At 44.3% G+C, this 27,768-nt stretch overlaps 1 protein-coding gene across 3 annotated transcripts in view; it reads right to left on the bottom strand.

Annotated features, from left to right (window-relative positions):
* efl1 (elongation factor like GTPase 1) overlaps positions 1-27,768 on the bottom strand; it is a 372,345-nt gene that overhangs the window by 54,451 nt on the left and 290,126 nt on the right. For all 3 annotated transcript variants that reach the window (XM_070858673.1, XM_070858675.1, XM_070858674.1), the window contains exons 18-19: positions 11,602-12,629; positions 6,564-6,748 (exon numbers count right to left, since the gene is read on the bottom strand). In XM_070858673.1, coding sequence (XP_070714774.1) covers positions 6,564-6,748; positions 11,602-12,629 — 1,213 coding nt within the window. The remainder of the gene's footprint in view (positions 1-6,563; positions 6,749-11,601; positions 12,630-27,768) is intronic.

The following is a 27,768-nucleotide window of genomic DNA, read 5'->3' as shown; positions in this document are numbered from 1 at the left end:
GAAGAATGAGAGGGGATCTCATAGAAACGTTTAAAATTCTGACGGCTTTAGACAGGTTAGATGCAGGAAGAATGTTCCTAATGTTGGGGAAGTCCAGAACCAGGGGTCACAGTCTAAGGATAAGAGGTAAACCATTTAGGACCGAGACGAGGAGAAACTTCTTCACCCAGAGAGTGGTGAACCTGTGGAATTCTCTACCACAGAAAGTTGTTGAGGCCAATTCACTAAATATATTCAAAAAGGAGTTAGATGTAGTCCCTTACTACTAGGGGGGGTCAAGGGGTATGGCGAGAAAGCAGGAATGGGGTACTGAAGTTGCATGTTCAGCCATGAACTCATCGAATGGTGGTGCAGGCTCGAAGGGCCGAATGGCCTACTCCTGCACCTATTTTCTTTGTATGTTTCTATATAGGAAAAGGGCTGTGGAGGGAGCAGAGTAGTGGGATGCGCTTTGGAATCGTCTAGCAAAGAGTTGGCACTGACACAATGGCCCTGAATTTGCGGTCTGTATGATGGCGTACTCTTCAGAGTATGCTGTCACATCGCCTTTGAAACTGACAGCAACTTCAGGATTGGGCACATACACAAGCGCATGTGAAAATCCTGAAGTTACAGGTTTGTCAATGACAGCTCTGAAACTGGCTGCTTTGTGCACCACTCACACCCCCCCCCCCACCCCACCAACACCCCCCACCCCTTTTCCCCATGTGAGAGCCTCAATCTTTCTTTTGCTCTCTCTTTTAAAAAGTTCAAATTTTAAGGGTAAACCCACTTCCTTATTCGCAGTCTGTGAAAACTCTGCCTTTTGACTGACTGCTTAAACAACCTGTTCAAGTTGCAGCCACTCGAACAAGGGGATTCCCATTAAGTTGCGTTGAATTGAATTCAAGGACGAAAAATCCAATGTTCCCGACACGGGGATTGGGAGATTCCTGTGTGGAGCGTGCTTCAGTGCCAGCAGCAAACGTATTTGCTTCACTGCTGGCCGCAAATTCAGGGCCAATGAGCCAGCAGCCTTCTGTGCTGTGAATGGTTAATGGTTCTATGATTCTAAGGGGTAGGAAGAAAAAGTGAATGAGTAAAACAAAAAGTAAAATAGAAAGCTTTTTGATGGGAAAGTTCTTTGGTCCTATCTCTGCAAAGGTGTCGGCTTTTAAAGCGTAATTTCTTCTAATACAGGTACCTCCATTTACCTCCTCGAATGCTTCCAATTTCTGTCTAACACTGCTGTATTAGAGCAGCCTGTTCAGCCACTTTGGAGGATTTAATAATTTTTGTTAGTCGAGAAGGGAAACTAATTTCTTGGTTTTATTGTGCTCTACTTTCAATGAATTCCGTGACCATCCAGCTTCTCTAAACAGCATGGGGCCCAATGTGCGTCACGCTAATTTTGACAGGCAGTGAAAGGTGATCCATTTGGTGACCTATCATGGCATGACTGATCCAACAGACTGCAAGTAAGACAAGTGATTTCTTTTATAGGTCCTATAATACCCTGTAGTGCTTACATTAGCAGAACCTATATTTCTAGTACAAATCTCAGCCTCTTGGGATGCTCCAGGAGATCCTCTTTCACCTTGGAAAGAGTTATTTGATTGATATATTGTTTGGCTTTGGTCACCTGCCCATATTTTGCCTCATGTGGCTCAGTGAAATTTTTTTTGGCTCATAATACTCCTGTGAAGCGCCTTGGGACATTTTACTACATTACTCATCATCATCATAGGCAGTCCCTCGGAATCGAGGAAGACTTGCTTCCACTCTTGAGGTGAGTTCTTTGGTGGCTGAACAGTCCAATACGAGAGCCACAGACCTGGCACAGGTGGGACAGACATTCGCCAAGGGAAGGGTTGGGTGGGACTGGTTTGCCGCATGGTCCTTCCGCTGCCTGTGCGTGACCTCTTCACGACCTTGGCGTTGAGATTCGAAGAGCTCACCAACGTTAGCGTCCTCGTCCAGGCTAACATCCCCAGCATTGAAGCACTGACCACACTCGATCAGCTTCACTGGGCAGGCCACATGGTTCGCATGCCAGACATGAGACTCCCGAAGCAAATGCTTTATTCGGAGCTCCTTCACGGCAAACGAACCAAAGGTGGGCAGCGGAAACGTTACAAGGACACCCTCAAAGCCTCCCGGGTAAAGTGCGACATCACCGCTGACACCTGGGAGTACCTGGCCGAAGACCGCCCGAGGTGGAGAAAGTGCATCCGTACTCCCAGGGGATTTGCAGGATCTTGCGGAGACATCATTGGTGATATATCTCCAGCGACTTGAGGTGTCTTCTGTGCATCGTCCATGCCTCCGATCCATACTGGAGGGCGGGTATTACTACAGCCCTGTAGGCCATGAGCTTGGTGGTAGATTTGAGGGCCTGGTCTTCGAACATTCTTTTCTTCAGGCGGTGTTGAATCTCGTCGTCAATGTCTGCTTTTGTTGGCAAGAGGCTCCCGAGGTATGGGAAATGCCCCCCCCAGTCATCAAGATTCATGGCACGGCCCTCGACAACTACGTTAAAGGCGCTATATAAATACAAGATGTTGTTATATTGCTATCTGGCAATTGGTGGGCCCATCAGTCACATAGTGCCAGGTGAGATCCAGCTGGCTCCGGAGGTTTTGAAAAATGGCATGACCTGAGGAAATCAAGTTCAAGTTCCATTTCCAGCAAGATGAACTTTAATAAAAGTGATCTTCCATTGCACTGACCTCCACCAGTTGAGCCTTACAGACCTGTTCTCAGTGTAGCAGATGGATGGAACCGTAAGTACTAACATGCTTCAGCTGACTCGCATGCCCCTAAAATGCCTTTGAAGCACTTTAGAGATGTGCTGAGGATGTGATAAGGCGCCAGATAAATGCAAGGCCTTTTTTTTTAAAGTTGATATTCTGGTACCATGATTGACCATTATGCATGGCCTGGAATCTGTCAGAATCTTCTCTCTTCCAATCAAATTATCCCTGTAGCTCCACTGAATTGTACCATTGTCTATTTCATTGTTTCTCAATGTTATTTTGTAGATTTATGTTAGCCATCAGTTACATTCAAAAAATACTTGCACACAGGTGTGACTGATACATTAGAATGTACATTAAATTTAGTTACATAAGTAAATGACAAAAGTTATCAAGAATATTAGAATGAAAGACAATTATTCTATTTGATCATTTTTGGGGGAAATCCCAAGGAAACTAATATTGAATCAGGGACAGGGACTCGACACAATTAACGTAAGCAAAGTAACAGTAATGAAGAAAATAATGACACTAAAGAGTGACAAGTACCCAGGACGAGGTGGTTTCCACCCCAGGGTTTTAAAGGAAGTAGGTGAGCACACTGCAGATGCTCTAATCTTCCAAAGTTCTCTTGATTCAGGAACCGTTCCTTTAGATTGGAAAATTGCACATGTCACTCCGCTAATTAAAAATGGTGAGGGGGGGGAAACCATGGAATTATAGACCAGTTGGCCTAACATCCGTTATCGAGAAATTACTAAAGTCTATAATTAAGGATAGGGTGACTGAACACCTTGAAAATTTTCAGCTGTTCAGAGAGCCAGCATAGATTTGTGCAAGGTAGGTCATGCCTGACAAACTTGATTCCATTTTTTGAAGAGGTGACTAAAGTAGTGGACGGGGGATGATATTTAACTAGACTTCGAGAAGGCATTTGATAAAGTCCCTCAAAAGAGACTGTTAACTAAAATCGAAGCCCATGGAATTGAGGCAAATGATAGACCTGGTTGAGAAATGGCTGAGCGGCAGTCGACAGAGAGTAGGGATAATGGGCACAAGATAAAAGAGGGGATAATTGGCAGGATGTGACTAGTGGTGTCCTGCAGGGATCTGTGTTGGGGCCTCAACTATTTACTGTTTTTATTAATGACTTAAGATGATGGGATAGAGAGTCACATATCCAAATTTGCCGATGACACAACGATCGGCAGCAATGTAGGCAGTGTAGATGAAAGCATAAAATTACAAAGCGATATTGATAGATTAAGTGAATGGGCAAAACTGTGGCAAACGGGATTTCAATGTAGGCAAATGTGAGGTCGTCCACTTTGGACCTAAAAAGGATAGCACAGGATAATTTCTAAATGGTAAAAAGCTAAAAACAGTGGAGGCCCAAAGAGAGTTGGGAGTCTAGGTACACAGATTGGCTAACTAACAGAGAACAGAGAGTCAGGATAAATGGTTCATTCTCTGGTTGGCAACCAGTAACTAGTGGGGTCCGCAGGGATCAGTGCTGGGACCCCAACTATTTACAATCGATATTAATGACTTGGAAGAAGGGACTGAGTGTAACGTAGCCAAGTTTGCTGATGATTCAAAGATGGGAGGAAAAGCAATGTGTGAGGAGGACACAAAAAATCTGCAAAAGGACATAGACAGGCTAAGTGAGTCGGCAAAAATTTGGCAGATGGAGTATAATGTTGGAAAGTGTGAGGTCATGCACTTTGGCAGAAAAAAATCAAAGAGCAAGTTATTATTTAACTGGAGAAAGATTACAAAGTGCTGCAGTACAGCGGGACCTGGGGGTACTTGTGCATGAAACACAAAAGGATAGTATGCAGGTACAGCAAGTGATCAGGAAGGCCAATGGAATCTAGGCCTTTATTGGAAAGGGGATGGAGTATAAAAGCGGGGAAGTCTTGCTATAGCTATACAAGGTTTTGGTGAGGCCACACCTGGAATACTGCGTGCAGTTGTGGTTTCCATATTTACGAAAGGATATACTTGCTTTGGAGGCAGTTCAGAGAAGGTTCACTAAGTTGTTTCCGGAGATGAGGGGGTTGACTTATGAGGAAAGGTTGAGTAGGTTGGGTCTCTACTCATTGAATTCAGAAGAATGAGAGGTGATCTTATCAAAACGTATAAGATTATGAGGGGGCTTGACAAGGTGGATGCAGAGAGGATGTTTCCACTGATGGAGGAAACTAGAACTAAAGGGCGTAATCTTAGAATAAGGGGCCGCCCATTTAAAACAGAGATGAGGAGGAATTCCTTCTCTCAGAGGGTTGTAAATCTGTGGAATTCACTGCCTCAGAGAGCTGTGGAAGCTGGGACATTTAATAAATTTAAGACAGAAATAGACAATTTCAGAGGTCAAGAAAGATTAAAGGGCTGATTCCCTAATCAGGGAGTGACACTCCACAGTGTCTGATTCAGTGCGTTTAAATGAATGTTCGGAAATTAAGGTGCTGTGGGCATGCAATGATCCAACTTTTACTTTATATATTGATTGCCCATTTGTCTAGCTGTCCCCCGAGAAGGTGACGGTGGGTCTTCTGTAGCAATTAAAAAAAATAACTAAGTGTCTCGCTAGGTCACTTCAGAGGACATTAAGATGTAAATGTAGGACTGGATTCACTCATAGGTGGCAGGCTCATTTTCTTCACAAAAGCAGTGCATCAGTTGGGTTTTTACAACAGTTCCCCATGGTGGGATTCAAACTCTCAACACCCAGGTTTCTAGTCCAGTACCATAGCACTAAGATGCAGTACCTAGCGCTGCGCTGGGAGTATCTGTAAATCTACTTATAAATTTGAGTTATTGTACTCTGCTTGTTTTCATTCCCAAGCCTGGGCATTGCTGTGTCAAATAAACAAGATCAAAATTTGGGAATTCTCGATTATCTCTCAAATTGCCATTATCCACTTCTATGGCAATTTCTGTGACAAAGGCATATTCTGACAGGTCCTTTTAAACTGGCTATTGAGGCTCTCATGAAAAGTGGTTTTCAAGAGTGACTGGAGCTTGATTAATCATAGCAAAATAAAATCATTAACTCCAAAGTGCTCCAATAACTTCAATCAACAATTTGCAATTTTGATTGTGCATAACAAATCAGCTCCTTACATGGTTTGAATCATTACCTCCTCTAAACCAATTGCCCAAATGATGCCATCAACATTCATTGTTTAACGAAAAGTACGTGTTCTCAAGAAGTCAGCCGGGGCTCAGTGGGTAGCACTCTCACCTCTGAGTCAGAAGGTTGTGAGTTCAAGTCCCACTCCAGAGACTTGAGCACATAAATCTAGGCTGACACTCCAGTGCAGTGCTGAGAGAGTGCTGCACTGTCGGAGGTGGCATCTTTCGGATGAGACGTTAAACCAACGTTTGCCCTCTCAGGTGGAAGTAAAAGATCCCATGGCACTATTTCAAAGAAGAGTTCTTCCCAGCGTCCTAACCAATAATTATCCCCCAATTAACCTCACTAAAAAAGATTATCTGGTCATTATCACATTGCTGTTTGTGGGACCTTGCTATGTGCAAATTGGCTGCCATGTTTTCTACATTATAACATTGCAAATGTACTTCATTGGGTGGGAAGTGCTTTGGGACATCCTGAGGTCATGAAAGCGGTATATAAGTACGTCTTTCTTTCTTTCAATTCCTTGAATTTAAAAGAGCGCATTAATGATAAGATTCATTCTTCAATACTAGGAATTTTTAAAAGTCATACTGTGTATTATTTCTGTCAGATATATATCTCCAAAACTCTAGTATCGCAGCAGGACATTATAAACTCATACCACATGGGACTATTTGTGTTTTTACCTCCCAGTGACTGAACACCAGCTGCGGGCTGGCTAGGCCACTTGTCCGCTTCCTGATTTCATCCGCAAAACCGAAGCTTTCTGCGACTGGCAAAACGGCCTTGATAATGAACATTTCTGTCCCTTCCTTCATCTCTTCCAGTAACACCCGGCCTGCCCGCTTCGAAAGGACTGCATAGACCCGACCTATGAAAGCACAAAAGAAACTCATATTAAAACACACGCTCGCGAAATATAACTTTATTTACAGTGCATAAGCAGTCACTATATAAGCTTTCTATATTATGGAGAAAAACCCATCAAATAAACACTTAAGTCTTCTGATTATGTATTATGTTTTTAAAGGGAGAAAGCAGTTTTAAATCTGACTCTCAATCTGAATCAATTATTACAACTGCTACTTACAGTCAGGAAATTCATTCCAAGGAGTTAAAATGGTTCTGCCAATTTCTCCTCTCCCTGGAACAGACAGTCTAGTTTCGATCAGCCTAGTTGAGAACTTTAAAACTTGCCCAAGAAAGGTGAGAAAATTCACTTTATTGAAGTTTGGATCTGCAGTTCCAACCTTCTAACTCAACCTCATGATTACATCACTCCATGGTCTTTCCCCTCTGTAACCTCCATCCACCCCTCCTCCAGCTGTGCATTCATCCAACTCTGCCCTCTTGTGCAACTCCCACTTCCATTGCTGCAACATTGACGGCTGTGAAATCAGCCTTCTAGGCCCCAAACTCTGAAATTCCCTTCCTAAACTTCTCCGCTTCTCCCCCTCCTCCTTTAAAGCCTACCTCTTTGACCAAGCTTTTGGTCGCCTGTCCTAATATCTCCTTCTTTGACTTGGTGACAGTTTTTGTTTGATTATCCCGGGATGATTTACTATGTTAAAGACACTATATAAAGTCAGGCTGTTGTTACAGCTGGATGTTCAATTCTCTACCAGCCTACGAGCTCGTGTCAGCCACTGCACTACCAATACTGTTGCTGCTTTTTTTGCAGTCGAAGCAAGGAAACTCCATGTAATTTCCTGTTAACCAGACTCATTCCATTTGACAGTGCAAATGCAGTGTTAGCTGGTGACAAGATCATAAAAGGTCAGGTTAGTAGGGACGATTTTAACCCTGCCCCCTACCCACCCTCCCCCTCCAACCCCCCCATCCCACACACCTGACATCATTTGGACCCCAACGCGATTTTAACTGCTAATCGCAGTAGCGATGCCCAGTGAAACTACCAGCAGATTCATGGCCAGAAGAGGCCCAGTAAGTTAAAGTTTTTAAGGTTTCTTGTGGCCCAGGAGGTAATGATTCCCACAGGGTTCCGGCAGGAGTTTGAGTTGGATCATTTAAATGAGGCCCGGGTGTTAAAATCTCTCGGGACTTAAGCTGTGGGAGGCTGGACGGTTTGCTGCCCACTACAGCCCCCACAATCCCCACTTAGATCTAAAATCCAGCCCAGTGTCCCCGTTGCCTGTACATCTTAAATTTATTAGCAGTGGTGTCTCTGTAAAATGTAAATATCAATTATTAAAACAATACATAAAAATGAAAAGATTATTTAAAGATTCTCTAAATAAAGTATTACATCAAAAGGCAAGAGTACATTGAGGCCTTGAGCAACTCTCGTGACAAACCCGTCTGTAGAACCAGGGGTCACAGTCTAAGGATAAGGGGTAAACCATTTAGGACCGAGATGAGAAACTTCTTCACCCAGAGAATGGTGAACCTGTGGAATTCTCTACCACAGAAAGTTGTTGAGGCCAATTCACTAAATATATTCAAAAAGGAGTTAGATGTAGTCCTTACTAATAGGGGGGGTCAAGGGGTATGGCGAGAAAGCAGGAATGGGGTACTGAAGTTGCATGTTCAGCCATGAACTCATTGAATGGCGGTGCAGGCTCGAAGGGCCGAATGGCCTACTCCTGCACCTATTTTCTATGTTTCTATGTATTTAGGCTTTGGTCCAACAATGCAACTTGTCAGCGTCTCTCCCACCGCACTCCTCTTGGGGGAAATCTTATTTCCAATCTCTTATTGGTAGAAGGGGGACATTCTTAAGAGTATCCATGGCTCTCCAGTGGTTATGGGATACTAGGCTATTGCATTATGACGGGGATCATGGTTCTTATTGGTTCTTCCAAGTCACCGATAGACTTGTTTAGGGAATTGAAACCGTCATGCAGTAATGTCCTATGGTTGCCTGGTACACTGCCTGAGCAAGGGGACCACATCCTCCTCATTTTCTTTGAGGGAGCTACAATGCCTGAAGGGAGATCTTCTAAACAAAATGTTGTGGATAGGCACCATGCTTATTCAAGCAGAGGTGGGTTAATCTAAAGATACATTCATGGATTGCTTTTGCGAGGTAATGGTCAGTGCAGGTGTCATCTAATGCTGATGAATAACCAGTTTGGAGTAAAGTCATGGAGTCGTCTGTACCATGGAGCTCCCTTGGCACCAGTTATGTCTGTTTCAGCGACAGTCGATTAGGAATGGCTGGATTTATGCACTTATCTATCTTGTTCTGAATAATGCAGGAAACATGGCTCAGTGATTGCTTACAAGTGAGCCCAAGCCAACTCTGGCAAGTAGCACTGAATTTAGACAGTGAGTACTTCATTCAATGATTGTGTGTGTCAGTGATCGCGTATGCATTACAGCACACTGCACAATATTTCAAATCTTTGGCAGTCACTGGTGCTGACATGCTGACCCGCCCATGGATTCACTTAGGCCTTGAAATTACACCTGGCTAGTGTTTGAATCCTCAAGACATTCATACAAAATTATTTTTGCTTGCTATTGTAATGGGGGTGTTAACCCAGTTACCACCTCCCTTGAAATAGCAAGCATAAGGATTTCATATGAATGAGTTAAGCGTTTGATTGCTAATATCTGCAATATCAAGATTTTGGGTTGGTTTGTGAATCAGGCGATCTGTTGTGTGGATCAGTAATGGAGGGCATACTGTTCTCTCATTGCGTGTGTGCACCATTTGAATCTGTTGCTTGCTTTACTTGTTTGGTAAAAGGGTACACAGCCTCAGAATAGTCGCCAGAAAAGGGGAAGGTAGCAGAATGTGTTTTCAGACAGTGAACTGCAATGCTTTTCTTGGAGTGGATATTAAGGTAGAGATTGTAACATCATTGTATAAGTACTCAAAAAGGAAGAATACAAAAGGATACACGGAAAGGATGGGGAAATGAAATCAGTTCCAGTGGAAGTGTTGGTACAGGCACGATGAGTTAAATACATTCTATGATTCTCGACATAGATTGCCTTTGAATCAGAGGAGGGGAGCATGGCGTGTGAAAATGCAGGTGTACATCTCTCATGGAAGAATTTAGAGAGGTCTGTAAGAGGTCTTCCCAGAAATAGTGAGGCGTGGTTTTTTTCTGATTGGTCCCCAGTGTTTTCTTTACCACAATATAAAAATAAATCTGTTTTTATAAGCAATTGTTATTTTGGAGTTCTTCATATAAACAAATGGCAGATGTAATGAGAAGTAACAATGATATATTTGTCTCGGATTTGGTTTGGTGCCTGTCCATTTTTAACATTCAGTCACTGTGCTGAGCGCATTTAACTGCCAACCAAAGCCAAGGCTTATGATGCAAAGTTTATCGTTATCGTCTCCTCGACAACAGGCTCGAGAGGAAGATGCAGGCTATGCTTTTTAAATATATACAGACTTTGTGATTGGTTCAGTTTGACTGACAATTCCTTTTTGAATCCGAGTGGCGAGTTTTCAAAATCTTTGGGGCTGGATTTTCCGGTCCTTTGCGCTCTGGGTTCCGCCCCGGAGCGGCGTGAAATGGGGCGGTGAGGTCTCCTGTGTCCGGTCGCGATCCTCGGGTCGGGTTTAGCGGCAGCGCTGAGCAGCACCGCCAGGAAGAGCTACGTCGGGTGAGCAACGCCTCTGGTTGGGACACTGTCCGAGTTTTGACTCGAGCCCGACCCGTACGCCCGGAATCGTGCCTCGCAATGACCGCCTCAGAGCGGTCCAGCCATGCCGGCGGCGGTGAGGAAGGTAAAGTGCTGTAAAGGTAAGTGCGAGTGTTTGTTATTTTAAATTTTTTAGCGATTTGTGTTGTGGTGGCGTGGGCGATGTGTTTTTTTAAGGTTCCCCCCTCCCCACACCTCCCCAGGCCTCTCTCGGATGCACACGGCCCGGCACTTTAGTTTACGAGTTTCCCGTCCTTGCGCCTTGAAAGTTGTCCAACGCCTCCCTTCGCGCTGTGCCCCCTGACGCAGGGCCCAGATGCCCAAACTTCCTCACTACAGCGCAAACTATTCCCGGCCACTAACTTTCCCGCCTCGGAAAACAGAAAAGCCTAAAATCCAGTCCCGGGAACTCTTTTCTGGGATATAAAAGTCCACTTCATTTTGAATCAGGTGGCAGTTAGAAATCCCATAAAGTGTATGCTTTTGCAAATCTCATTAAAGCAAAAGGCAAAATTTCAGAATAGACAGGGTGATATTCCTGAAAGGCAGAAAGTGCACATCGAAAAAATAACATTTACAAAGGCCCAAATGTCTTCAATGTAAGCACGTTGACATCAATAACTGCTAAAGGTGGCAAAGTTCAATTCTGACATTTGTGACCGTTTGTTATTTTGTCCACTTGAGGAACTAGCTGAAAAACATTCTATTATTTGTATGTAATTGTTTAATTATTCACTTGCTCATGGGTAAATCTTGTTTTTCAAGACAGGATAATTGCAGCAGAATGCCCAGGTACAATTAAGGGAAAGAAAACAGAAAAAAAATCAGAGATACATCACGGAACAATAAAAGACATGTCGGGCTTGATACACACCGCAGATTAAAGGACTGTCTACACTGTAACTAGACATAATAACCGTTTGTGTGTTATACACCATCAATATTTCTGCTTGCTATTTATAGATTTACAGCAAAAGGCAGTTTAGATGTCAGCTGCATTGCAAAAACACCAAACTCTTGGCAAGGGGACGCACATGCTATTTCGATCAGTTGACAAGTTTTCTTGGAAAAGAGATAACGGTTTCTTACAATTCTTACCTAGTACTTCTGCAGTTGCCATAATCTCACACGTGTACATCGCTGCCATTAGCCGCTGAGGCCTTGTCTGGAATGCAAAACGACAAGCTTCCTTCATTGTGGCAATGAGCTGGCCTGAGAAAGGACCATAGCAATCTGTAAGCACCACTTCAGAGATACACTTGCCATCTGCTACAATCTCAGCTGGAGTCCGACTGCTCTCAATCTGACCATCTTGTCCTGCTGGGCTTTCTAATACAGGCTCAATTTCAGAAAGGCTATTTTCTTTTGAGGTTATCTGCTGCTGTGACTCCTCAGTCTTTGTTGCTTGCCCCTCAATGGAAGATCGGTTGTGCGTTTGAAGAAGTTGCTGTACTCTGCACATGTCCCATTTTTCTAAAATGAAGCAAACACCCATAAGAGGTTCTTCACACACAGGACCTGAAAGGGTAGCTAACTGAAATCCACTGATTATACTGTTGTCAAAATCCTTGTATGTTCCCGAATCCTTACTGGTTTTGTCAAGACACTGCCACATAGATGGCCTATGATAGCTTTCTAAACCATTTAGTAAAATATTTGGACCATAACGGCGTGGTCCAAATGAGGAAATTTGGTTCACTGCATTTCTCCATTTCCGGCCTACAAAGTTCTCCTCTAGCTTTTGCTTAAACTTCTGGATAGCCTCAAGGGTCGTCAGATTGATTTCCAGAGCTTCTCTCCCTTCTTTTACTGATACGTTGAACTGTTCTATAATACGAATCAGATCACTGTTTTCTTCAAGTAGCTGTGTCACTGGTTCAGGAAGTGGCATGGCTCTCACGCTGAGAGTGGACAACTTATTGGGCGTATTCAAGGTCACAAGTCCATCAGAATCCACATTGACACCTTCAGGATATTTACTCTGGTCGTCCTTCTTTTGGTGAATGACAGCAACCTTATGCTGTGTGCCCATGTCTTCATTTACCATGTCCACCTTTGGTGGTCGAATGATAGTCTCCCTGAATGGAACAATTGGTTCTGATGAACTGATTTCAATCTTTGCAAACCTGCAAAAAAAAATGATCGTAATAAGTAATGTTGAACAAATTGACAATTTCTTTTAGAAACATAGAAACATAGAAAATAGGTGCAGGAGTAGGCCATTCGGCCCTTCTAGCCTGTACCGCCATTCAATGAGTTCATGGCTGAACATGCAACTTCAGTACCCCATTCCTGCTTTCTCACCATATCCCTTTGACAAAGTGCAACACAAGAGGCTGCTCTACAAGAATGGAGCCTTTGGTATTAGTGGTAATAAATTAAGCTGGATTGAGAACTGTCTGGAAGAGCGTAGGCAGAAAGCAGTTATAGATGGATTTGGATCTGTACAGAGATCGGTCACCAGTGGTGTCCGGCAGGGATCGGCGTTAGGACAGTTGCTCTTTATTATTTTTATTAATGATCCAGATGTGGGTGTTGTGGGCACAATCTGCAGATTTGCAGATGATACTAAGATATGTCCAAGTGTTAAGACTGTTGACAGTGCTTGACTGCTTCAGGTGCATTTTGATATGTTGGGGGATTGGGCTCGTGACTGACAAATTATGTTTAATTTGGAAAAGTGCAGTGTTATATAGGTCACAGATTAGTCATGATCTCATTGAATGGCAGAGCAGGCTCGAGGGGCTAAATGGTCATCTCCTACATTCCAATGTTATGCATGTGGGTAGGGTGAACGCTCACATGCAACATGCAACCTTCAAGGAAAAGCATTGAAGAAGTTGGAGAAAGAAAGAGATCTGGGTGTTCTAGGGCACAGATCTCTAAAGGTTCATTAGCAATGCCGTGAAGCGGTGTTCAGGTTCATTTATAGGACAATTGGCCATAACACAAAGTGTACTATTTTGTCCTTGTACAAGACCTTGGTCAGGCCTCAGTTGAAATACTATATCCAGTTTTGGTCTCCTCAGATGGTGGGTGATATTGAGGAATTGAAAAGGCTGCAGAGCAGGGCTACCAGATTAATTTCCAATGTACAGCATCTTAGTTATCAAGATAGTCTAAAAGAGATGGGACATTACTTTAGAGATGATCTGATCAAGATTTATATGATGATGAAGAGAATAGAATGTGTTCAATTTGACGACTTGTTCCAATAAAATAGGTTAGGGAGGACCAAGGGTCACAAATTTAAGTTGCAAAAGGCCAGATCTAGGTTAGATGTCAGAAGATGGTTCTTTCTTTTTATTCGTTTATGGAATGTGGACGTCGCTGGCAAGGCTAGCATTTATTGCCCATCCCCAGTTGTCCCTGAGAAGGCGGTGAGCCGCCTTCTTGAACCACATTGCTGTGAGTCTGGAGATACATGCAGGCCAGACCGGGTAAGGAGGTTTGATTTCTTTCCCTAAAAAATATTAGTGAATCAGATGGGTTTTTATGACAATCTATGTAACAGCTTCATGGTCACCATTTTATTGGTCACTTTTTATTCCAGATTTATTTAATTTACTTTAAATTTCTCAGCTGCCGTGGTGAGAATTGAACTCATGTCACTGGATCATTAGTCCAGGCCTCTGGATTACTAGTCAAGTAATATAACCACTATGCTACCATACCCCTATTTTGTGTGGTAGACGCCGAATCATTGAATTCCTCCAAGTAAGAGCTGGACCTGTTTCTGGCTCAGGCAGAGAGCACCTCTTACAAAGTTAGGTACTTCAAGGAATTCAGGGCCAGGGTGATCTCCTGGACTTGTTTCGATCGCTTGGGGGACGGGGGGGTCAGAGAGGAATTTTCCAGATTCCACCCCCTCAAAAAAAAATTGGGCTCGTATTTACCTGTTTTTTTTTTTACCTCCCCTGGGAGATTACAAGGTTTTTGGGTGGGGTGAAGCATGTAGATGTTGTGATACACAAGGGGGTGGAAATTCGTTTCCATCCATTTTGAGGCATTAATCCAGGCGGAGCGGTAAGTACAGTGTCTTGAAAAGGTTTGCGCCTACCGTCGAGAAATTAGAATCGGGCCAAGAGCTGACGGGGCGCTAAATCAGCCGTTACACACGTGATGGGGCTGGGGGCGCTAAAGAAAACGCTCGTGTTAAATTCTGGAATCCACTGCGCATGCTCCAAAGTCCGATTTGAAATCCCGGGAAAAGCCAAGTCTTAAAGGCTCGGCATAGTAACGCACACTTTAGAGTTTTCAAAATCACTTGTTTTCAAGCTGTATTGTTATGTCTATCTGCCGCTGCAAACTCGTGCAACGTTTACACATGCACCATGCTATGTGTAAACGTTGCACTGACTGTGACCTCCGGGGTAAGTGCTTCCTTATCCCTTTAAGTAGCTACCAGTTAACGACTCTGCAAGCCTGTACCGACTGTTTTTTCAGATGTGATTAGTGGCGGTCGCTAAATAAGGTATCCCGGCCGCATTTAGCAAGCAGGACGCTAGCGCGGGCGTTGCACCCAACTGACGTCATGATCGAACTGATAGACAGCAGCCAGACACTAGCGTATCGCGCTCCAATTATCCCTCAACGGAATTTTCTGTCCGGGCGCAAAAAGCTGCGCGCCTGGTCGCTTAGCTATTAGGCTCGTTTTAACGCTCCTCCTGGCCGCTAACTGAGGCGTTAGACAACGGAATTTCCACTCCCAGTGTGTGGAACAGGCTGAATCGATCAGTGGGTCTTTTCCTGCCCATCATTGTTTGTGTGCTTGTAAATATGATAGAACTTTCAACTCACTATAAAATTAGCAAATATTTATAAAAGAAAATGAAAATTGTAAAAGGAGAAACTGTTTGTGGCAGAAATGTTGGTAACCAGAGGACTCAGGTTTTAGGCGATTGGCAAAAGAACCAGAAGCGACATGAGGAATCATTTTTTTTTTTACATGAGTTGTGATCCGGAATGCACGACCTGAAAGGGTGCTGGAAGCAGTTTCAGTAGTAACTTTCAAAAAGGAATTGGATAAATGCTTGAAGGAAAAAAATTGCAGGGCTGTGGGGAAAGAGTGGGGGAGTGGGACTAGCTGGATAGCACTACCATACAGCCTGCACAGGCATGATGGGTCGAATGGCCTGCTTCAGTGCTGCATCATAGAATGGTTACAGCACAGTAGGCCATTCTGCCCATTGAACCCATGCCGGCTCTCTGCAAGAGCACTTCAACTAGTCCCGCTCCCCCGCCCTTTGCCTGCAAAGTTTTTTCCTTCAGGTTCCCTTTTGAAAGCCACGATTGAATCTGCTTCCACCTCCCTTTCAGGCAGATCCTAACCACTCGCTGCATAAAAAGGTTTTTCCTCATGTTGCCTTTGGATCTTCTGCCAATCACCTTCAATCTGTGTCCTCTGGTTCTCGACCCTTCCGCCAATGGCAACAGTTTCTCTCTGTCTACTCTGTCTCGATCCCTCATGATTTTGAACACCTCTAACAAATTTCCTCTCAACCTTCTCTGCTCTAAGGAGAAGAACCTCCGTTTCTCTAGTCTATCCACGTACCTGAAGTTCCTCATCTCTGCAACCATTATAGTAAATCTTTTCTGCACCCTCTCTAAGGCCTTCACATCCTACCTAAAGTGCAGTGCCCAGAATTGGACACAATACTCCAGTTGAGGCCGAAACTTTAAAAAGGTTTGTCATAACTTCCTTGCTTTTGCTCTCTATGCCTCTATTTATAAAGTCCAGGATCCTTATGCTTTTTAACCTCTTTTCAACCTGCCCTGCCACCTTCAACAATTTGTGCACATATACTCCCAGGTTTCTCTGTTCCTGCACCCCCTTTAGAATTGTACCCTTTAGTTTATATTGCCTCTCCCCTTTCTTCCTACCACGATGTATTACTTCGCACTTTTCTGTATTAAACTTCATCTGCCACGTGGCTGCCCATTCAACCAGACTTCTTAAAGTCTATCTCTATCCACCTCACTGTTCCAAGTTTTTGCAAATTTTGAAATAGTGCTCTGCACACCTAAGTCAAAATCATTAAAAAAAGACCTTTCACATCTCAAAGCGCTTTATAGCCAATGAAGTATAGTAATATATATTAAGAAAAGCAGTGGTCCTAGAACCGACCCCTGGGGAACACCACTGTATACCTTCCTTCAGTCTGAAAAACAACTGTTCACCACTACTCTCTGTTTCCTGTCACTGAGCCACTGTCCCTTTTATTCCATGGGCTTTAACTTTGCTGGCAAGCCTATTATGTGGCCCTTTATCAAACGCCTTTTGGAAATCCATGTACACCATATCAACCCTCTCATCAATCCTCTCTGTTGCCTCATCAAAAAATGAAATCAAGTTCGTTAAACACGATTTACTTTTAACAAATCTGTGCTGGCTTCCCTTAATTAATCTACACTTGTGCAAGTGACTGTTCATTTTGGCCCAGGCGATCGTTTCTAAAAGCTTCCTCACCGCTGAGATTAAGCTGACTGACCTGCAGTTGCTGGGTTTATCCTTGCACCCGTTTTTGAACAAGGGTATAACATTTGCAATTTTCCAGTTCTCTGGCACAACCCCCATGTCCAAGGAGGATTGGAAGATTATGGCCAGTTCCTCTGTGATTTCCACCTTTACTTCCCTCAGCATCGTAGGATGCATCCCATCTGGTCCTGGTGACTTATCTACTTTAAGTAGAGCCAGTCTTTCTATTACCTCATCTTTACCAATTTTGATCCCATCCAATATCTCAACTACCTCATCTTTCACTATGACTTTGGCAGCATTGTCTTCCTTGGTAAAGGTAGATGCAAAGTACTCATTTCGTACCTCTGCCATGCCCTCTGCCTCCATGCATAGGTCTCCTTTTAGGTCCCTATTCGGCCCCACCCTCCTCTTACTACCAGTTTACTATTTATACACCTGTAGAAGACTTTTGGATTCCCTTTTATATTAGCTGCCAGTCTATTCTCACGGTTTCTTTTTGCCCCTTTTATTTCCTTTTTCACTTCCCATCTGAACTTTCTGTATTCAGCCTGGCTTTCAATTGTATTTACAACCTGACATTTGTCATACACCTTTTTCTGCTTTTATCTTACTTTCGTATCTCTTTCGTCATCCAGGGAGGTCTGGTTTTGGTTGCCCTACCTTTCCCTCGTAGGAATGTACCTCGACTGTAGCCGAACCATTCTCCTCTTTGAAGGCAGCCCATTGTTCAATTACAGTTTTGCCTGACAATCTTTGATTCCAATTTACCTGGGCTAAGTCCATTCTCAACCCACTGAAATTGGCCCTGCTCCAATAAAGTATTATGGGCTGGATTTTCTGCTGATATCCTCCTGTTTTTGCCCCGGAGGGACGGCAATGGCGGCGGTGAGTTCTTCTATGCGGGAGGCCAGCCTCCAGTGCCCCGCCAAGGTTCCGGGGCCGGTTTTACGGGGGTGCGGAGCAGTACCGCCCGGAAGAGTTGAGCAGGTGTGCAATGCGCCTGGTTGCGACACTGGCTCGCTTTTGGACTCCCGCCCGACCCATACGCCCCGCAGCCGCACTGCTGTGACCGCCTGAAAAAAACAGGCGGCCCAACCTATACCGGCTGCAGAGGTACGTAATGTCCATCTCAGATAAGTGTGTTTGTTTTTTCTTTTTTTTTGTTGCAATTTATGTTGTTGTGCTGTGGGCTATGGATTGGGAATGTTTTTGGTGGTTTTTTTTTCCTGTTTTTGTTCTCACCACGCCTCTCTCAGAGCACTCCGAGGATTTTCCCATGCTCAGCTGGCCTAGCGCCCTAAGAGAGGTGTGCACCGCTTCCCTTAGCGCTCCGCCCCACACTCAGGGTCCAGCAGCCCAATATTGCTGACTGAGGTGCAAACTGTTCCCGGGCACAAACTTTACCGCCCCACCGCCATTACCGCCCCGAAATCAGCAAAGCCGAAAATCCAGCACTTTGACTCCAGATTGCTCCCTGTCTTTTCCCATAGCTAACCTAAACTTTGTGATACTATGATCAATGTTCTGTAAATGTTCCCCTACTGAAACTTGATCCAACTGACCCACCTCATTTCCCAGAACCAGGTCCAGCAATGCCTCCTTCCTCATTGGGCTGGAAACGTACTGATCAAGAAAGTTCTCCTGAACACACTTTAGAAATTCTTCCCTCTCTGCCCTTTACTACCCCAGTCTATATTAGGATAATTGAAGTCCCCCATTATCACTACTTTATAGTTCTTGCTCCTTTCTGTAATTCCCTACAAATTTGCTCCTCTGTATCCTTCCCACTAGTTGGTGGCCTATAGAATACACCTGGTAGTGTCATGGCACCTCAATTGTTTCTTAACTCTAACTAAATAGCTGCTGTCCTTGACCCCTCCAAGACATCCTCTCTCTCCAGCACTGTAATATTCTCCTTAATCAACACTGCCACCCCACCTCCTTTTGTTTCCTTCCCTATCTTTGCTGAATATCTTATACCCAGGAATACTTATTACCCAATCCTGCCCTTTTTTGAGCCAGATCTCTGTTATCATATTCCCATATGGCTATTTGCGCCTGCAGCTCACCAACCTTGTTTACCACACTTCGTGCGTTTACATACGTGCACTGTAAACCTAAGTTGGAACTACTTCTATTCTCTCTTAGCCTGACCCTACCAATATTGTAATATCTCTTACTCTAGTGCTATCTGTATCTCCCACTTTTTTGTGCATCATGTTTCTCATTTCTAATGCTACATCCTGGTGCCCCCGCACCCCCCAGCCCCCCCACCAGATTAGTTTAAACCCTCCCCAACAGCACTAGCAAACCTGCCTGTGAGGATATTGGTCCGGTTCTGTTGAGGTGCAACCCGCCCGGCCTGTACAAGTACCACCTCCCCTAGAACCGGTTCCAATGTCTCATGAATCTAAAGCCCTCCCTCCTGCACTATCTCACCAGCCACACTCTATCCTCCCATTTCTAAACTCACTAGCATGAGGCACCAGCAACAATCTGGAGATTACTACCTTTGAGGTCCTGTTTTTTAATCTCTTTCCGAGCTTCCTAAAATCTGCCTGCAGGACCTCATCCCTCTTGCTATCTATGTCATTGATACCGATGTGGACCACGACCTCTGGCTATTCACCCTCCCACCTCAGAATGTTCTGCTGCCGCTCAGTGCCACCCTTGACCCTGGCACCAGGGAGGCATCATACCATTCTGGAATCATGTCTGCGGCCGCAGAAACAACTGTCTGTTCCCCTAACTATTGAATCCCCTATCACTATTGCTTTCCCAATCTTCCTCCTCCCTTCCCCCCGCCACCCGCCCTCCCCCTATACCTGTGGTGCCGTGGACTTGGCTCTGGCTGGACTCCCCAGAGAAACCATCGCCTTCACCGAATACCAGTTAGAGGGTGAGATGCACTCAGGGGACTCCTGCACTACCTTCCTTTTCTGTCTGGTGGTTACCCACTCCTGCTCTGCGGAGTGACCAGCTCCTGAAATGTGCTACCCATGAAGCTCTCAGCCTCACGGATGCACCGCAGTGACGCCAGCTACGGCTCAAGCTCCAAGACCTGGAGCTCGAGCTCCTCCAGCTGACCACACTTCCTACACATGTGGTTGTCCAGGTCACGGGAAGGGTCCAATGGGACTGAGGTGCCCTGCCATACCTCTATTTAATAGACCATTAACTGACTTGGCAGAAATAAATTTAAAACTGAAAAAAACACTCACCAGCTACTCACTAATCAACTCCTTCCCTTGTGCTGATGTTACTTTAGGTTTGCTTACTCTGATTTCACTTTCAAATTCTGCCAACATTGAGTTGCTCCCTGCTCCATTCCCACTTAGATCTGCTCCTTCTGGCATGTTGGCCTTCATAGCGAGGGGATTTGAGTACAGGGGAAGGGAGGTGTCACTACAGGGCCTTGGTGAGGCCACACCTGGAGTATTGTGTACAGTTTTGATCTCCTAACTTGAGGAAGGACATTCTTGCTATTGAGAGAGTGCAGCGAAGGTTTACCAGACTTATTCCCGGGATGGCGGGACTGACATATCAAGAAAGACTGGATCAACTGGGCTTGTATTCACTGGAGTTCAGAAGAATGAGAGGGGACCTCATAGAAACGTTTAAAATTCTGACGGGTTTAGACAGGTTAGATGCAGGAAGAATGTTCCCAATGTTGGGCAAGTCCAGAACCGGGGATCACAGTCTAAGGATAAGGGGTAAGCCATTTAGGGCTGAGATGAGGAGAAACTTCTTCATCCAGAGAGTGGTGAACCTGTGGAATTCTCTACCACAGAAAGTTGTTGAGGCCAATTCATTAAATATATTCAAAAAGGAGTTAGATGTAGTTCTTACTACTAGGGGGATCAAGAGGTATGGCGAGAAAGCAGGAATGGGGTACTGAAGTTGCATGTTCAGCCATGAACTCATTGAATGGTGGTGCAGGCTCGAAGGGCCGAATGGCCTACTCCTGCACCTATTTTCTATGTTTCTGGTCTCGAACCTCCTTGCGCCGCGCTATTTATGCTGCTCCACTCCCGCTAAGGTCCGCTCCTTCTGGTCTATGATTCATTCTATGATTCTATCAAGAGTGCTGACCCCATGATGCAACATATGATTGCACTGAGAAACAGTACCGTGGACACAGGTCTTTGCCATGAATACATACATGAGTCATGAATTTTAGCTGGACAGCCTGAGGATACGACAGGGAAAGGATCTTTCTCTACAGGAGCAAAACAACTGTGGGCGAGGCAAACCCACAGATTTCTAAATTGTTCTTATACAACAGCAACGTTATAACACCACTAACATCAGTGAAGCAGTACTTAAACCACCGCACTCCATGTGTTGCACTTGAAATGCTTTGAGCTCCATCCAAAACTCAGTGCCACTAATCATACATTTCCGCAGCGATTCTCCAGTTTCAAGCTGAGCGTGTGTGCTCTATTATTTGACCTCACATGCATATCACATGATGTCTCTCCCAAATCAATGGGATCCAGTTGGTGTGGGGAGGGGAAACAATCTACTCTTCAGCAACTTGAGCAGCCAGACAAAGCATTTTTTAAATAGTCTCACCCCATAAAGAAGTGCATGTGTATGCAACTTCCATCCAGATAGCTGTGGCTGCAGACAATGCCAGCTGAGGCTCAGCTCCCAAATCCTTCAGTTCCAAAGCTAGAAGGTGGTTGGGAGAGGATTGCATCTCCAGCATTATGACAGTCCCAGCCTCAACAGCAATCAAAGTTGGCACAACATTTATACTATCCAGCTAATCCATTGCTTTTTAGTTCCAGGCACCAGATATGATGTATGGGTTGTATACCTTAAGTAAAAATAGGCAAACATGTTTAAACCAAAAACATCACAAAAGACCCACGGGCTCAATTTTCCCCAATGCCGTTTTCTGGCGTATTGCCAGAGTTACGCCCGTTTTTCTTTGGCCCCTACTACTCAAAAGAAATAAGAGCAAGTTTCCCCGTTCTATTTTTTGAAATTGGCGTCACGCAGCCTGACCTTTAGCTTCGGTGGGTGGAGCCTAATGTCTGCGCCGAAAAAAAGATGCCCCCCCCCTCCTGCGCAGAAAAAACGGACGTTTTTGAGTTGATTGCTATGGGCGCGCATGCGCAGTACAGCTCCCCGTCTGCATTCAGCCATTTTTAAAGAGCCAGTTGTGTGTGAGAACTTAAATTCTCATTGGCAAAATTGGAGCTGCAATACAAGATGCAACACGGCTCAAGGACCAAGAATTTCTGACAGGATGAAGTGGAGGCACTGGTTACTGTAATTAAGGCCAGATGGCACGAGCTGGAAACCAGCAGAGGTCACATAAAAGTTTCACGAAAAGAAATGGAAGAAAAGCTGGAACCAACCTGCAGAAAATTACTGTGCAATGGTGATCACCCAGAGGTCTGGAGGCCAGTGCAAAAAGAAGTGGCTGGACCTTGGTCAAGTAGTTAGTGTAAGTAATATTTTCATTTATTCACTGGAATTGTAATTGTAAATGTGACCATCTGTATATACCCCACCCAGCAGAAAGACACCCTCTCTAAAAAATCATATTTTCATCTTTGCAGAGGAAGGTGGCACACAACAAAGGGGAAAGGACATCGAATCAATTGTCTCCTCCGCAGCACCATCATGCAGAAGACTTTCACGAGATATGGCATTGTCAGTATTGCCCCCATGATTAAATTGTACCTTTGCAAGAAGCTCAAAGCAGCAGGCAGGACAAGCTTCTTTCTTGCCTCTCTCCCCAAGGTTGATGCTCTAATATGGACAAAACCCCAGGTCTGAGCATACGCAATAGGGAAACCCCCCACCCCCCTCGGCTTCATTTGATGCTGCTGGTTGCATAGTGTAAGGGTTCTCATCCCTTCAGTTCGGCTTCCACACCACCCCCACCCCCGGGCAGCTTTTGAGGCAGAGCCCGTGTCCGGGCCAGGGACCGATTCTGCCGGCCGACGCTCTGACCCCCTCGAGCCCAGTTTGGAGACGTTAGGGGGTGACATGGCATTTTAAAAAAAAAAATCAAAAATTAAAGACTTTCATGAAACTTCCATTTTCTGCATTTTCAGTTGGAAAAAATTAAGCTTGATGATGCATATTTAATGTGTTCTTGACTCCCTCTAAAACTTCGTCCAAAAACAATGGCACCGTTCTGCGTTGATTTTTTGATATGCGCTGGTTTTTCTTAAGTGCTCGGAAGGTTTTTTGGAAGTGGTCACGTATCATCCGAGGAGAAATGTAAGTTGTCCAAACTCGCATAAATGTGAAAAACTGGCGCAGACATCAGGTTATGCCCCCATGACGTAAAACAAAAAACTAACCTAAAAAAAAAATCAGAACTGAGTTACACTGGCGCACAATCTTTGGGGAAACTTAAATTTTTAAATTTAGGCCAAAAAAAACGGCGTGCGCCAAAAAAAAGCGCAAAATCTCATACAAACATATAAAATTCTGACGGGATTGGACAGGTTAGATGCAGGAAGAATGTTCCCGATGTTGGGGAAGTCCAGAACCAGGGGTCACAGTCTAAGGATAAGAGGTAAGCCATCTAGGACCGAGATGAGGAGAAATGTTTTCACTAAGAGAATTGTGAACCTGTGGAATTCTCTACCACAGAAAGTTGTTGAGGCCAGTTCGTTAGATATATTCAAAAGGGAGGCTAAAGGGATCAAAGGGTATGGAGAGAAAGCAGGAATGGGGTACTGAAGTTGCATGATCAGCCATGATCATATTGAATGGTGGTGCAGGTTTGAAGGGCCGAATGGCCTACTGCTGCACCTATTTTCTATGTTTCTATGTTTCTAAATCACTGGGGAAAATTGAGCCCCAGATATTGGAGGAACTCTATAGTTAAGCAGCATCTCCAGAATACATAGGAATTTCTCGATCATCTAATTCACCCGCTATCATTTTGGGAGTTTCGTGATATGATAATGGATTTGTTGACTAATCATGGCCGTCAATTTCCATCGATTAATCAGGAGGTAATGAAACTGCAATGGTGGAAAGCTTTGGGAAAAATAGATCTAAAATCACCTGCTCCTCCTATGCATGCTACACTTAACAGATGTCATGTCCCAAATGACTGTATCGCAAAATATTTCCTGAAAGAAATCAATCTAATTTTAATTTGAATGAATCAACACTATCTGCTTCCACCGTCTCCTTAGGGAGCCTGTCCCATTGACGTATCTCTTTGCTCACTGAAGTAATCTTTCCACAGATTAATTTAGAATTTAGCCCCCTTCAAGCGCAAGGTGTACACAAGGTGAAACAGCTTGTTATGGTCTACATTATCTCATCCCTTTAGAGTCCTAAAAATAGCAATCACATCACCGCTCAGCCTTCTCCTTTCTGATGAGAACATGCCTAACTTACACAATCATTCCTCAAAATCCATCCCCTCAATCATTCCGGTTTCTCTCTTCTGTATCCTTTGCGTAATGAGGCAACCAGATCTGTATACAGTATTCCAAGTGTGGTCGCACCAATGATTTGTAAAGTGTCAAGATTACCTCACTATTGCGGCTCAATATTGATCTTTTAATAAATCCGAACATCAGATTTGCTTTACTTACTGCCACCGAGCATTGTTGCGATAGCATCTATTTATTGTCAACCAGACCCGCCAGATTCCTTTCATTTCCATGCACATTTTCTTCTTTCCATTCAAGTAATAGTCCCTTCCTAGATTTTGTCTCCATGTGAAGTACATTGAATTTTATCTGCCACTTGTCTATCCAATTCCCAAATATATTTAAATCGTTCTAGAGCTTATCTTGTTCAGCTTTGGAGGCTACCATCTTTGTAAGCTTTGTATCATCTGCAAATGTAGCCATTGTGCTTCTGACTCCTAGCCACAGATCATTTATGACTATATTAAACAAAATATATCCCAAAACAGGCCCCATTGGTAACATTCTCCCAAGCTGATGACAACCCTTGTGCCACCGCCCATCGGTCAACCCATTATGTATCATTGCAAAATATTTCCACTGATTGCCGCTTTACAATATTACCGATTAAACCCTCAAATAGCCAGTTCTATAGGGAGAGCAGGAATTTGCAGTCAAACTTGACAAAAATAAGAGTGCTCCAGAAGATCGTGCAGCTCCACTTGGAACACCCATCGGACTGTGAGAGGATGGGTGTTCTTACTTTAAGGTACTCCTCGAAATAATAGGGTTCACAGCATTGATTGTCAGACTTTCACAGAGTTATTAAGCAAACAATAATAACTATTATTGATGATAATTAAATATACACTTAACAGCAACACTTACAATGAGTTTTAGACAGGAAATTCAAAACACGTTTGAATTCCGAGCTCGGTGTACTTGGTTGGCCAGACCTTCGAATTCCAAAGTATCCGTTCCAACACCCACTCTTTATAACCTTTTCCACCACTTGTACTTGACAATTTGGATGTTCTGTAGCATTACCGAATGCACAGCCATCATTCAACACTGATTTGACAGTTCTGTCCTTGCAGCACACAGACCCGTAACTCCTTAACTTGTTACACTCCCTAGCTTTCTCAGGCAAGTCTTGTATCTTTCAAGACTTGAGCGAAGAAAGAAAGCTTCTCTGCCTGTTTTATGTCTATGCAATAACTTGTTATTAATGAAAGCTCTCTGGCTGGAATGTCTTTTAATTAAGTTTACTGTCTAAACTGGCCATTGCGTTTCACTGCATCTATAATAAAATAAAGTCTGTCTTATGATTACACTTGCATTCTTCTAATGGAGACTAACAGGCAAAAGCTAGTATTACTACAATATAAAGATTAACCCTTTCCTTACAGTCCTCCCTAGTTGCCTTAAAATATGTCCGGCCAACACTAAACCATATTTCATCAGCATCATGTATCTAATTCATCTGGACTTAAAACATCCTCCAGTCCTGTTCTCGGGTTGTGCTGCCCTTGCAGCATTCTGTCTAAGAACCCGACTGTCTGTGCGTGTCTCTATCCAGATTTTATCTCCCCACGTTCACATCTGAGGGCCAACGCCAGACAACCCCTGCTGAATGCTCAGGACCAACGACTTGCCAACACAATGGGCTAGAATTTTGCCGGTTTTGCGACCGGGTTTTTGCCGCGATTTGACCCTCCGCGGCGAAAACCCGGTTGGCGGGATCTTCGGGCACCTTTCTGCGGCAGCGCTTCCACGTACCGCCGGGGAGAGGTGCGCCGACATGCAATGCCGCAGATTGCGTTATCGGCGTAATTTCGGCACTCTCCACCACGCCCAGAATACTGACAGAGTCAAGCCTGCGGTGCAGCGCTGCCAGCACTGGCAAGTATGAAGACCTGCAAAAAAGGTAAATTAAAGTTTTTATTTTAAAATTATTTTTCAGCGATTTAGTAGGCAAAGGTTTTGTGAATGTTTTTTGCTATTTTTTTTGTTTGTTTTTTTCCACCCCTCCCAAGGTCTCTCGCGCAGCGCTACTGGCCCCGGACTAAAGTTGCCGAAACTCGCGGTTTGCACCGCAAATCCTCGTGCAATGCCGAATTTACCGATGCGCAGAAGTAAAGGCTGAAATTTAGGTCTAAAAACGGTAGTGCAGCGAAAACGGTAATTTTGGCGTAAAACTACCGTTTTCGCTGACAACCGAAATTCTAGCCCTTAGGGTGTCCGATGTTTATTAGTTACTAAGATAGGCTAGTGAATTGATTATTGTTTTCAGTCATTAGAGAAACAACATCAATACTTGGCTCACTGGAACTTTTGGTGCACTTATGTTAGTACACTTTGTTTTAAAAATCCAACATTTAAGCACACTGCAATCCCAAAACCTTTTGCATGAAGAAAATAATGATCAGAACCCGTAAAACATGACACCTTGAAAAAAGAATATTACAAACACAAAGATTGTTATGTATTTATGCTTGGGTCACCAGACATCAGGGGGCACCACTGTCGGAGGTCATTGGGCTGTACGCGCACATGCACGGTCAATGGTATATAAGAGCGGGTACCATGTCATGCGGGTTACTTTGAGCGCAAATAAAGTTGGATCAGGTTTACACCTGAGGCAGTTTACAATAACAAGTCTTTTGAGTCATTACATTCATTACATTTGGCGACGAGGTAACTTAAGAAGCTTCGCATGTAAAATGGGCACTATTGGAATTCTGGAGAGACTTGTGGATGGCGAGGATTGGGCGGATTTTATCGATCGCTTGGATCAGTATTTTGTGGAGGGAGAGGCTGACGCAGTTCGGCACAGCGTGGTTTTCCTCACCGTTTGTGGTCCAAAAATCTATGGCCTCTTGCCTTTACGCCCAACGGACAAAATATATGGGGATTTGTGTGCTTTGGTGCGTGACCATCTTAAGCCAAAAGAGGGGATCATCATCTCACGCTTTCACTTCTACTCGCATGTTCGTGCTGAGGGCCAGGATGTGTCAGGATTTGTTGCCGACCTATGACGTCTTGCTGAGCCGTGTAAGTTCGGGAACATGTTGGAAGACATGCTGCGAGATTTCTTCGTGATAGGCATCAACCATGATGCGATTCTTCGGAAGTTATTGGCCGAAGAGAAGCTGGATTTGAGCAAGGCCATCACGACTGCCCAGGCATGCATGACGACTGATGATAATTTGAAGCGGATATCACTGAAGAGTCGGAACTCCACAGCAAGTACTGCAAACAAGATTGTGTCGTCCTTTGGCAGAGCTGCTTATGGCAGGACCTACTCGACTGCTTATGTGAACCCTGTAGCTGCTCAAAGTCCGCCAACTGGTCCGAATCCATTTCACATTGTTGGCGTTGTGG

The sequence above is a fragment of the Pristiophorus japonicus genome, chromosome 17 (genome assembly GCF_044704955.1).
Source record: "Pristiophorus japonicus isolate sPriJap1 chromosome 17, sPriJap1.hap1, whole genome shotgun sequence".
NCBI classification, from domain to species: domain Eukaryota; kingdom Metazoa; phylum Chordata; class Chondrichthyes; family Pristiophoridae; genus Pristiophorus; species Pristiophorus japonicus.
Note: the sequence above shows the minus strand (reverse complement) of the source record. Positions and strands in the feature narration are given on the sequence as shown.